Below are 14,082 nucleotides of genomic sequence, written 5' to 3' on the forward strand. Positions count from 1 at the left end.
ATCTTAGTCAATGTTTTGCCTACCTACTGAAATCCATGTGAATCCTTGATTGCCAGGTCAATATGTATAGGTTAGATTGCATTTCTAAATATTTAAACCTTACTTGTATATATGATTAGTGTCTAGTATCTAAAATATACAAAGAACTCTTATAACTCAACAATAAAAATACAAATTACCCAATTAAAGAATCATCAAAGGATTTGAATGAACATTTATCCAAAGAAGATATACAAATGGCCAGTAAGCACATAAAAAGATGCTCACATCATTAGTCATTAGAGAAATGCAACTCAAAACTACTTCAAACCCACTAGAATGGCTATTTTTTTTAAAAGAGAAAAAGAAAATAACCAGTGGTAGAGAAGATGTAGAACCCTTATACATTGCTGGTTGAATGTAAAATTGTGCAGCTGCTGTGGAAAACAATTTGGCAATTCCTGAAAAAGTTAAACAGGGAATTATTATATGATCCAGCAATTCCACTCCTAGGTATATACCTCCCAAAATTAAAAACATGCTCACATAAAAACCCGCACATGAATGTTCACAGCATTATTCAGAATCGGTACACAGTGAAAACAACCCAAATGTCTATCAACTGATGAATGGATGAATAAAACGTGGTGTTATCTATACAATGGAATATTATTTGGCAGTAAAAAAAATGAAGCCTTGATACATGCGATAACAAGGATGACTCTTGAAAACATTATTTGAAGTGAAAGAAGCAAGTCACAAAGGACCATCTATTGCACGATTTCATTTATATTAAATGTCTAGAAAAAGCAAATTTATAGAGACAAAAAGTAGATTCATTGTTGACTAGGGCCAGGGCGGAATGGGGATTTGGAGGGTACAGCCTAAAGGCTGTGGGGTTTCTTTTGGGGGTAATGAGAATGTTCTAAACTGATTGTAGCAATGGGCACACTACTCTGAATACACTAAGACCCACTGACTTGAACACTTTAAATGGATAAATTGTATGGTACATAAATTATATCTCAACAAAGCTGTTAAAAACTAAATTATTAACCAATATTTATTGAATGTCACATTATCAAAATAGTAAAGTGTGTGAGCCACAAAAAACATTTTATATATCAAGAACATAAGTAATATCTGATCATCATTTTTAATTACTATAATCTTTTTTAAATAAAAAGCATTCAAAGGTATATATGGGAGAATGTATTATGTTAATTACCTTAGGTTGATTATATTCCAATTTGGGGTTAAGAATTCCTTCTAAATATGTAGCTTTTTCTCCCCATGTACTCAGATCTCTATATTCTTTTTTCATTTTTACCAGCCTGAACAAAGAAATCATAGAGTTATAGTTTAAAAAAGCAAGTGACATATGACTATATATAGTAGATTCACAAAGGAATACATATAGTATGATTCATTTCTACAAGTTCTAAAAGAGGCAAACCAACATATATTGCTTAAGGATACAGTCAAAGGAAAAGGAATGATTGCATCAAAAAGTTGGGAGAGGGATGTAATCTTATAAGGACACACAAAACACATTTCTAATATCGGTGATATTGTATTTCTTAACCTGAATTATAAGTATCTAGGCAATTGTCTTATCTTTATTTAACCTATACATACATGTTTTAGAAATTATTCAATAAATATTGGTCTCATTATATAAACTATATATACATATCTTATAAATTATTCAACATACATATGATATCTTCCATAGTAAAACAAATGAAAAGATAGGAATTTAGCTTCTAATCCAAGAAAAAAGCTTCTAATCCAAAAGGCTTTAATAATCTAAATAAGAAGAATTAAACGGAAAAGAGGGAATGTTTCCCAATTCATTTCATGAGGACACTATGACCTTGATATAAAACCCTAACAAGGACATTACAAAAAAAAGGAAAACTAGTTTAATCTCATTCAAGAACATAGATGCAAATGTTACAAATAACAGAATTTTAGTATAAAAAATCCAGTATTATACAGATAACATACCATGAACAAATTTATCCTAGGAATATAAGGATATTTTGACATTAACATTAGCAAATATAATTCAAATACAATTTAATTGATTTAAAGAGAAAAAGCATTTGGCAAAATCCAACATCCATTCATGATTAAAATAAAAAAACTCTTAAAATAAGAAAACTAGGAACAGAATGAAAGAATTTACTGACTGGTATAGGACGATATCTACCAAAAATCCTATGTAAATAATGTTCTTGACTGTTAATGTTCTTGACTGTTAAAATCATTGTCTTTAAAGATCATAAATAAAACAAAGATAGCCACCCTTGCCACTTATATCACACATTGACTGGGGCTTCTAGCTATCATAATAAGACGAAAAACAAAAACAAAATTAAACAGTGAAAATTAGGAATAAAGAAACAAAGTTGTTACTTGTAGATGATATAATTGTTTAAGTAAATTCCCCCTAAAAGTAAGTTACTATAAATATGAAAACTTATCTAAAGAGGGAAATTCTAAGCAGATGATGGCAGCAGGGGCAGCATAGTTTTTGAATCATCCCAAATAGCTACATAAAAATATTCAGAGTATCTAGGTAGCAAACCCAAAAACGTACGGGCAGCATTTACAACAGAATCATGTGACAAGGTATCCCTGTGAACCCCAAAACATACATAGGACCTTCATAATATCAATGTATATATGGGAGAAAGCAACTGGTATAAAAGGGCACCTGTTAAATCTGAGAATTAGAGTAGCCCACAGGTAGTCACAGGACAGCACAGCTCGCCAATTTAAGACTAGCAGTTGAAACTTGGAGGGTTTTGCTCAGTCAAAAAGTGGGTAAATACAAAGGGCTCATGGTAAGAACTAAAAGGACTGAAGCAGTGTAACCACTGTGCATGCTCAAAGCTGACCAGCCAGGTCTCTATTCTCGTAGAGAGCCCCAGAAAATCTTAGAAATCAAGTCATTATTTTTTAAATACCAAATGAAAACAACAGAAGTGGGAGCTCTGTGAAGACAGGAAAGCTTTCTAAACCAAAGCTTCTATAAAAAACTCAGGAAAATAATTTGGCCCTGATAGTTCTCTGTTGCTCGGAGAACTATCAGGGCCAAATTCCAAAGCAGTTATAAGAATAAAGAGAATAAAGAGCAGAATAACATCCCTAGATTATGAAAGCATAAAAGAAAGATACATGTGAGCCAGTGAGCAGAGGAGGAAGACGATTCAGTGGGACCCATTCTGCTAGGAAGAAGGGGGTCACGGTGCTGCTACGCAACAGAAAGCAGAGCAGCAACCACTGCTGTCAAGATGAGCCAGACAAGTCAAAGTTCTGCAGGTAGAGCTTGGGGAGACACTCAGTTTGAATGTAGAACTAATTATAAGTATGCAGTTGTGTTTTATTAAGCCAAGAAATGAAAGAAATTTGTGGATTCCAGTCCAAGACAGTGAGAAGGCTCCTGAACTCACCTCCTCCCATGGACACACCAAATCTACAGTTTAAAAGGGACAATCCCCTGTAAGAAATCCAGAAACTAGCTAAACAACGCCTATACATTGGGCAAATGAGAAAATACCAACATTAAAAAGGGTAGGAAAGACTGAGACACACTACCATAAACTTCACCCCTGACACAGCACCACACAATTGGGAAAGAACTCTCAACCCCCAGCATCTCCCTGAGGAGAAAAAGGTTTAGATCGCCGATTGAGTGCCTCAACCTTCAAGATTCCTACGTGAGGGACAGACCACCCAAACACCTAGTTCTGAAAGCTAACACAGACAGCTTGTGACCATGAGATCCACAAGGCTGTAATAAAAAAGAAATAGTTCTTCACGAGTTCGGTAGGACTTGCCATGGCTATCAGCCTGGGGGGTGGGAGGAGGTCAAGCTTCTAATTCAGCCTCCACCTAGGGCCTGACTGCAATCCTCCCCAGAAACGAGGGAAACCAGCAGACAGCATCTCTACCTTCTCCCTCTAGCCTAATCCATATCACCAGTACAATCTCCCTGGAAGGAGAACGTACACACATCTGGTGCCCCAGATTTTGTGGCTGCCACTCAAGGGACAGGCCCCTGGATTGCCTGGCTGTCATAGGCAATGGGGCTTACATTCACCAGTCCCACAGGATTGTGGCACACGAAGAAGCAGTTCTTAATGGGCGTAGGAGCATCCCCAGCTCCGTGGGATACACCCAGGCTCAGCACAAAGGAAAGAGGCACAAAAAGTCCATCTCCCTGGAAGAGCTTTCACTGCATACTTTCCCAGATTCCGATCAGCCTGAAACTAGGTGCTGACTGAGATCCTCCCTTTGGGAGACTGAGAAGTTTTCATATGCCCCCAACTACTGACTGGGAGCCACTAACAACAAAGAAGGTGGAGTCAAGAATCACAAAGGTTTGAGAACATCTAAGAGTTTGGGCTGAGCTGATCGATAAGGTTCATTTCCTACATGAGACCACTTCATCAAGGCTAGGACAGGTGGTTATTTTATCTAAGGCTCAGAAAGCAACACAGAGTCAAGACAAATGATGAAAGAGAAGAATAAGTTCCAAACAAAACAACAAAATAAAAATAACAGAACTTAATTAAACAGAGATAAGTGATTTACCTGATAAAGAGTTCAAAATAATGGTCATAAAGATGCTCAGAGGTCAGGAGAAAAATGCATGAACAAAGTGAGAATTTCAAAAGAGATGAAAATATAAGAAAGTACCAAACAGAAATCACAGAACTAAAGAATACAATAACTGAACTGAAGAATTCAATAGAGTGGTTCAAGAGTAGACTAGGTGATGCAGAATGAAGGATCAGTGAATGCAAAGATGGGACAGTGGAATTCACCCAACTGAAGCAAAAAGAAAAAAATGAAAAAGAGCGAAGACAGCTTTAGGGACTTATGGGACACCAACAAGTTGACCAATATATGCATTATAGGAGAATAAGAAAAGAAAAGGGCAGAAAGCTTATTCAAAGAAACAATAGCTGAAAACTTCCATACTCTATGGAGAGAAACAGACACCCAAATCCAGGAAGCCGAGGAATAAGATTAATCCAAAGACTCATACTGAACACATTATAATTAAATTGTCAAAAATGAAAGACAAGGAGAGAATCTTAAAAGCAGAAGGGAAAAAACAATTTGTGACATATAAGAAAGACACCATAACACTATCAGCAGATTTTTCAGCAGAAACTTTGCTGGCCAGAAGAAAGTAATATGAAATATTCAAGTGCTAAAAGAAAAATGACTGCCAACCAAGAATACTCTACCTGGAAGTTGTCCTTCAGAGTTGAAGGAGAGAGAAAGAGACTTTCAGAGAAGCAAAAGCTGAAAGAGTTCATCACCACTAGATTGGCCTTTCAAGAAATGTTAAAGGGACTTCTTCAAGCTGAAAGGAAAGGATGCTAATAAGTAACATCAAAACATATGCAAGTATAAATCTCACTGGTAAAGATAAATATATATTTAAATTCATAATACTCTAATGTAACAGTGGTGGGTGAATCACTTATAACTCTAGTGGATTAATCACTTATAACTCTAGTGTGAAGGTTAAAATACAAAAAACATTAAAAGTACTACAACTACAATAACTTGTTACTGGATACACAAGGTAAAAAAGATGCAAACTATCACATCAAAAATATAAAATGGTGGTCGGAGAGTAAAAATGTAGAGCTTTAGTATGCATTCAAAGTTAAGTTGTTATCAGCTTAAAACAGACTGTTATAAGATGTTTTAGGTAAGTCTCATGGTAACCAGAAAGAAAAACCTATAGTAGATACACAAAAGATAAAGAGAAAGGAATCTAAGCATATCACTACAGAAAATCATTAAACCACAAAGGAAGGGAGCAAGAGAAGAAGAAAGGAACAAAGAAATTACACGACAGCTAGAAAGAAAATTAACAAAATGGCAATAGTATGTCCATACCTATAAATAATTACTCTAAATGTAAATAGACTAAATTCTCCAATCAAAACACATAGAGTAACTGAATAAATTTTAAAGGAAAAAAACAACCAAGACCCAAATACATGCTGCCTACAATAGACACACTTCAGCTTTAAGGATACGCATAGACTGAAAGGGAAGCTATGGAAAAAGATACTCTATACAAATGAAAACCAAAAGAAAGAGATGTAGCTATACCTATATCAGACAATATAGACTTTAAGCCAAAAACTGTAATAAGAGATAAAGAAGGTCATTATATAACGCCAAAGAGGTCAATCCAACAAGAGTATATAACATTTATAAACACTTATGTATCCAACGTAGGAGCACCTAAGTATATAAAGCAAACATCAACAGATATGAAGGAAGAAATAAACAGCAAAACAATATAACAGTAGGGAAATTTAATACCCCACTTTAAACAATGGTTAGATTACCCAAACAAAATCAACAAGGAAACATTGGACCTCACCTACACATTAGATCCGATTAACATAACAGACATTTGCAGAACATTCCATCAAACAGTAACAGAATACACACTCTTCTCAAACGCACATGCAACATTTTCCAAGATAGATCATATGTTAGGCCACAATACAAGTCAACAAATTTAAGAAGACTGAAATGATATTAAGCATCTTTTCTGTCCACAGTAGTATAAAACTAGAAATTCTAAGAGGAAACTGGAATTTCACAAATATGTATAGATCAAACAACATGCTACTGAATAAATAGTGAGTTAAAGAAGCACTCAAAAGAAAAATAAAAAAATATACTGAGACAAACAAATATGGAAATAAAACCTACTTTCTCCTGGAAAGAATTTCAATCTAAAATGGAACTCGAGGATATAACATGGAAAATCTCATGCATGTGCCTGCAGAGAAACAAAATTTAAGGACTGAAAATTCATTTTCCTTAAATTATCAGCAACTTGAAAATATTGGAATTCTCTTAAATCACAGAGAATTGGTCAGGGGTTGCCTCTCATCAACCTTGGGAAATTCTCCTTATGGTTTCCGGATCATGAAGAAGAAATGACCCAAGTCAAGTTGGTCTTGCAAAATAAACTGAATTGAGCTTTGTTTGTATGACTGGCTATTGGTTTTGTCAGCTCGGGGAATTTTCAAAGTTAGTATCCATTTATTTTTCATTTTAAGACTCCAACTGAACTTTCCCCTCTTTACATTCCCTGCCCATAAATACAGCCTCCTGCAAGCCCTCAATGGACTCATCTGTAGCTTGCTACAATTTACATGTCCTTAATTATAATTCCTCTGCTATTCCTGAATAAACTCATCTTTTTGACAACTTTGAGATTGCCCCCGTTTACCTCTTTATTTAGGTTGACAGTACTTTATAAATGAGTTCTCACCTCTTTTCTTTCCATAGCACTGACTTTTTGAAACAAACACCTAAATATGATAAGCAAAACTCAGGAATAGCCTCTGAGACCATGAAATATCACCATGATGAAGGTTTCTGGACCAATACCAAGTTCATATCTCAAAGGAAAACATTAATATATAAATAACACATACATAAGATTTAAAAATCTGGTTTGTTTTTTACCTTTCCCGAGGTGGTTGTTGAAGTTTCGTAAGTCTCACTAGAGGAGGCTGGTTGGACTGGGACGCTGAAGTTGGCATCCCAACAGGAACGTTCAGGTCTGGGGATAAGAATGCTGGATACTCTATCGGCTGTGGTATAATCACATTTCTGCAAAATGGTAATAACATTAAATATTGAAATTATACTTCTAAAACTGGGGGTAGCTATCACTTTGGAATCATTCTCTTTTTTTATACTGTAAGTTCACCTATCCACCTTGGACTACCAAAGGAGAGAACTAGGAAAGAAGACAGAAGTCAGAAATCCTGAGAGAACTACTCTTTTGAGTACTCTTACTACTAAGATCATGGGCAGCAGGGCTGGGAAAGGAGAGAAGAACCTGAAATTCTAAAGTGTTTGGCCCAGATCTCTCTCCCAATCTCTACCTTAGGCCCAGTCAAGTTGACACATAAAATTATCAAAAGTCCAGTCCTTGTCAACTTGGCACCCATAAACATCTCCTTAAAACATATTTAGCCTCCAAATGGAAATAATGTCATAATTCTGCCCAACATGATACAACTATCCTACATACAACCAAAAACTCACTAGCCCCTTCCTCCAGAATAGGAGTAAAGTCATTGGATGATGTTCACTCTCCTCCTTGATATTCCAAAACTTAAGTACTATGATGTAAGGTTAACAATACTTGAATATTATGATATAAAGTCAATATATCTTATGTTACAGAAGGAGGAAAGAGCAGGAAGAAAATATATTTGCAACATATACATGTATATATGTATGTATGTACATATGTATGTATGTATATGTGTATATATATAATGTATGTATGTATATGTCTCTCTCTCTCCATATATATATATAATTTTTTTCCTCCAAATCACTTGGTAAATGGGCCAGAGTAGCACATCCAAATATTTTGACAAGTTCATACCACTAGATCCCTAAAATTTCACTGAGGTAAAAGGCCCCTGAATGTTTTCAGACTTATTTCCCACCCTCTGACATGCAAATTTCTTACCAATAAGTCTGGAGTAGTTGCTACTTCTTGCTCACTTGGTCCAAACAGCATCATGTCATCACTATAATGGACCAGTGTGACATGTTGTACAAGGGAAAGACGAGAAGATTCCTATGAACTAAATTATGACACAGGGCTGGGGAGATACCCCTCAAGTAGAATAGTGAAGGTGTGTTGCTGGCCTTACCAGAAGACAACAAACTGCTTCTGACAGTATTTTTTAACAAGTATGGAGGAAAAAAGCACTTGTCAGGTCAATAGTTGTATACGAGGTTTGAGGACATGTGTTAATTTGCTCAAGCAATTAAACCACAACTGGCATGGCAGCTGCAACTGGAGTCCGCACCTGGTTAAACTTACAATAATTGACTGTCATTCTCCAAGATGCATCTGTTTTCTCCGCAAGCAAAGAAGCGAGTTGAATTGGGATGTGATGGGGATCACTACCCCTGCACCGTTCAAGTCCTTGATGACGGCATTAATCTCTGTAAACCCTCCAGGAATATGTCGCTTTTGGTTTACTATTTTCCTTGGTAGGGGTAGCTCTAGTGGTTTCCATTTGGCCTTTTCCACCACAATATCCCTCATTCCACAGGTCAGGAAAGCAGTGTAGCTGTTCACCAACTGCTGAGCAAGTCTATTCCAAGTATGCATTCTGGAATTGGGGAAATATCCACAGGTGGATTCAGGGACCCATTGGGTCCACTGTGGGATACATCAGAGTTAAAACTCCATTGATGACCTGACCTCCATAAGCCCCTACTCTGACTGGTCAACAACAGTGACGTTTTGGGTCTTCTGAAATTAGTGGCAGTTCAGAGCCAGTGTCTAGTAGTGTCTGAAAGTTCGGATTACTTCTTTTTCTCTAATGTACAATTATCCTGGAAAAGTGCTACAGTTCCCTTTGGGGGAAAGCCGGGAGAAAGATTAACATTATAAATTTCTGGCAATGTACCAGGGTTTCTCCTCAAGGGGACCAGGCCTCCCCTTCATTCAAGCTATAAACTGGCTCAAACTAGGAACTGACTGAGAAGCTGTGACTCCATTTTTATGACAGGTTAGACTTTGGTTCACTTGACCTAGAACTTTGCTGCTTATACAGGTCGAGTAAGAATTTAGTATGCTTCCTACGTATTTTATTTCTAGGAACATCATGATCAACTAGCCAGTGTCATGGATCTGTGTGCTAGGCTATGCGGATTGCTGCTTTGACTCTGTTGTCTACCACAGTAACCACTCCCAGCTTGCCTTTGGTGGTTAAGTGCATCACGTGGCCCCTGACACTTCAGCATCCAATTACTCCCAATTCATTTAGGTTTCCCAGTTCAGTAGTTGCAGTTCCCACTGTAAGATATGTTCTACAGAGATGAGCAATCACAAAACTCTTCAAGGATGGGGCTCCCCTCACAAATTTATTTCTCACAGTCATGGTGAAAGGTATATCTTCTGGAGCCTCCCAGAGTCAGTGAATAGGTCTTAAACGACAAATCCACTCTAACACCAATGATCTCCCTAAACCTTTGAATCCCTTCCTCTATGTTAAATCAAGGCAGGTCTAGTATTTCCCAGTCACTCACAGTGGGCCATCTTTTGGTCCACGTTTGAGCCAAAAACCAAACAAACAGAGTCATTTCCAACTCCCTAAGCTATAACATTAAATGCAGAATCTCTGCCTAGTGAGCCCGTATCAATAAATTTTGTGTGACCCAAAACTTATGTTCCTTGCACCATTATTGCCACCCCATGCATGTTCCCAGGATTTCTGTCTATAAATTAGAAGACTCAAGTAGTTCTTTTTGGAGTGTAGCTTACCTCCTCATGGGTCACACTTTGTACCTCACCTTTAGGGGCCTGCTGGGACCTGAGTCTGATTATAGGCCTAGAAGCAAAGATGGATGGTGGGGGTGGGTCCTGAGGAGGAGAATCAGCATGTCTCGCATGACAACTGCCTCAGAGGAGGCTATTCCGATTTCCTCAAGCAATGCAGGGTTAATCCTCTCAGGGAGAGGTGGAAAGGCCACTACCCCTGGAAATGGTGATGTCATTTTTGCTGGTTGTAGAGAGGTCTCTTCCAGTGTGGGCTGAGAGGTCACTTCCACTGGCAAAGAAGACACATCAGAATTTAGGGGCTCAATGTCCCCAGCTTCATCAGGGTTTTCCCCCATATTTCCATTCCAACTTTTGTTGGAATTCCCATTCCAATCGATGTCCTCACTTTAAGTAGATATCCTGAGAGGTTGGGAGTTCAACTTGAGTTGTAATTTGGCCAGTCATAGCATGAAATTCTGGGTTTGATTTTCAGCAATCTTAGTCCCATGGCTGCAGGAGATAAAGGTTTCCTCCAGGGCACACATAGATTATTTCAGGTCAGTTATGTAATGATTGAGCTGGGAATTTGAATCCTTGAACTCATCCTTTTGTTTTTCAACTTTGTCCAGCAACATTAGGAGTATCCAGCCAATATTGTTATATTTATTAGTTTGACAAAAATGTTTGAAAGTTGCATATACACAGTCACCCAGATCTTTGCTCCTTATAAATGGTTAATTAGGAGTACCCAATGGTGGTATTTGGCATATCTCTATTGCCAGATTATGCTGTGGATTATCAGTGCTCTTTTTTACTACTAGAACTAGAGTATTAGAGTTTTTAAATCCAATTGGATTAAAGAGCCAATTCCAGAAACAACAGAACCAATTAAAAAACCTTCTTCCTTAATATTCTGTTCCTCTGGGCCACTCTCACTATCAAAATATGTATTAGTCAGGATTGTCCAGAGAAACAGAACCAATAAGATGAGAGATTGATTTGCTATAGGGAATTGGCTAATTTCATTATGGAGGCTAACAAGTCCCAAGATCTGCAGGATGAGTTGGCAAGCTGGAGACCCAGGAGGGCAAACTGTGTAGTTCTAGTCCTAAAATCTACAGGTTTCATATCCAGGAATGGCTGATGTTTCCATTTGGGTCTGAAGGCAGGAAAAGCCAATGTTGCAGTTCAAAGGCAGTCAGGCAAGAGGAATTATCTTTCTCAGGGGAAGGTCAGATTGTTTTGTTCTATTCAAGCCTTCAGCTGGTTGGATGAAGGCCACCTGCATTAGGGAGTACAATCTGCTTCCGTCTACTGATTCAAATGTTAATCTCATCCAAAAACACCCTCACAGAAACACACAGAATAATGTTTGACCAATATCTGGGTACCCCATGGCCCAGTCAAATTCACACGTAAAATTAACTGTTACACCCACTAATCCATTTCCTTAGTTCAGATTGTCATTATCTCTCACGTCTACGTGAGATACAACAGCTTCCTCCAATCCTAAACCCTTTCTGTCCATATTCAATCCTACTGATATGATCATTATAAAATGTACGTTGATCATGGTATTTCCCCCACTTAGAATTCTTCAGTGGTTCTACCCATATATCTCCTGCAGCATCTCCAAACTTTTCCAATCAAGAACTCTTATGGGTAGAGGACAGTGGAGGTCTCTGGAGGTGTACCTTAATGCAGTTAGACATAAACACATCATTTCTTGGAAGCACTCTGTCATCTTAAAAATTTATGTAATTTAAAATTTTTATTTCATAATATGTAGATGTTAATTTTAATATAACATTTTCCCTCTCAAAATTTTTGAGTAAAGTAATACTCCAGAAAGATTGACCATATTTTCCAGTGCCTTTGTTTTACCCTGACACACTCCTGAATATTCAAAACAGTAAAATTTACTCACATTTGAGAAGCAAAAACCTATAATAATGACGGCGATGATAACATATTTATTACTTTAGTAAGTAGCTAACAACCAACCAAGTATTTTACTATTTGCTACCATGTTCTAAGTGCTTTATATGTAACTTATTTAATCATCACAGTAACTCAATTGGGTAATTATTTTTATCCCATCCAATAGATGAAGCACAAAGAGCCTAAGTAACTTGCACAAGGTCACACAGCTAGTACATGGCAGAGCCAAGATGTAAGTAACCCATACAGTCTGGATCTAAAGCATAAACTCTTAACCACCACATCTTGCCCCTGCTGACTGCTCCAGCTTATCTTCCATCTTCCATTGCTCCCCTCCTTGTTCCTATGCTCTTAGCCACTCGCACCTAACTACTCACTGTTCTCCAATACCATGTAGCCTCTTATGGCTCCCACCTTTTACACACGTACCCTCTTTGGGGAATGTGTCTCCTAACCCTTACAGAACCAACCTGTTGCACTACTACTCATTTTTCAAGTCTTACTTCAAACACTGTTTCTTTTGTGGAGACTTTCTTGATAGTACTTTCTTTCTAACTCCCCTAAGTTGTGTGAAAAGTTCCTTGGCTTTGTCCAATAGTTCTTTATGTTTACCTCTAGAGGGCGCATATCCCATTTGTATTATACTATGTATACAGTATTTTTTACATGTTACCTTTGCATTAAACCATGAGTTACTTTAGGGCAGGGACCAGGCCTCATTTATCTTTGTATTTGCAATGTCTTGGGGGTATAGCATACATTCAATAAATGTTTATTGAATCAATAAATGAATGGATAAGGAAATAACAATCAATAAACGTAAGAAAAACATTGCACTTGACTATTTCAACAAATCACCAATATCAAATGAACAAAATTTATTTTTAATGATAATACCCAGTGTCGGTAAGACTACATAGGGCAATAAATACTTCAGAATATAATTTCCCATCCTATACCTAATTCCCTCAATCCCATTTCAGAAATTTCCCATTTCCTATTCTTAAAATTATAGATTAAATAAATCTCTCAGGTGCTCATTTTTCTTTGATCTGTTTTTACTGTTGAAATTTCAACACTGGTTTACATATTATATTTTAAGTTACTGTTGATTTGCTAATGACATTTTTTGACCATAAATAGACTTTTTGCTGAAGATTTAGTAACAATTGAAGTGTGTAGAAGTGGGGGCAACATTACTATACTGCAGAACTGAAAACAAAAAACTATTAGACACTTTAATCTTAAAAGTCCCTCACTGCTTCCTACAAAAGGAATATCCCACTGGCTGACTTTCCTCATCAGACTACCCCTCCCTTCCCTCCTTCATCCATGAAGTTGGCACCCCTTCTTTTCTTTTGCTTATCTCTAGACCTCCTCACCTCCTCTCTCCAGGGCTCTACCCAGAAACTCAAAATTTCTCCCTTTTTTTTAAGGAGAACACTTCACTGCTCTCTTTACCTTGGATTCTGACCCATTCTGGCCATGTGTTAATACAACAAAAATGCTATGTCAAATGGCCTAAATGTTTTAAATGCCACACAATCTGACTGTGTTAATAAGGCTTCAAACACTTACGTCATGGGGTCTGTTCTTTCTGGAGGTGGTGCAACGTTCAAAAACATGGATGGCTCAATACTTTTCTGAAGAGATTTTAACTGAAGAAAATGGTAAGTATATTTTAATACTGTTTAGTTACATATGCTCTAGGGCTACTAAATAAGCCTTACGTGATTCATATTAAGGTGAAAAGAAATTAAGAGAGGAGGAAAGAATTAATATTTATTGAGCACTAAATG

At 37.1% G+C, this 14,082-nt stretch overlaps 1 protein-coding gene across 3 annotated transcripts in view; it reads right to left on the reverse strand.

The window, feature by feature from the left end:
* C2CD6 (C2 calcium dependent domain containing 6) overlaps positions 1 to 14,082 on the reverse strand; it is an 85,218-nt gene that overhangs the window by 43,752 nt on the left and 27,384 nt on the right. For all 3 annotated transcript variants that reach the window (XM_074340021.1, XM_019726809.2, XM_019726808.2), the window contains 3 exons: positions 13,862 to 13,941; positions 7,510 to 7,656; positions 1,208 to 1,313 (listed from right to left, as the gene is read on the reverse strand). In XM_074340021.1, the coding sequence (XP_074196122.1) occupies positions 1,208 to 1,313; positions 7,510 to 7,656; positions 13,862 to 13,941 (333 nt within the window). The remainder of the gene's footprint in view (positions 1 to 1,207; positions 1,314 to 7,509; positions 7,657 to 13,861; positions 13,942 to 14,082) is intronic.

This window comes from Rhinolophus sinicus, linkage group LG01, assembly GCF_036562045.2.
Source record: "Rhinolophus sinicus isolate RSC01 linkage group LG01, ASM3656204v1, whole genome shotgun sequence".
Lineage (NCBI taxonomy): Eukaryota > Metazoa > Chordata > Mammalia > Chiroptera > Rhinolophidae > Rhinolophus > Rhinolophus sinicus.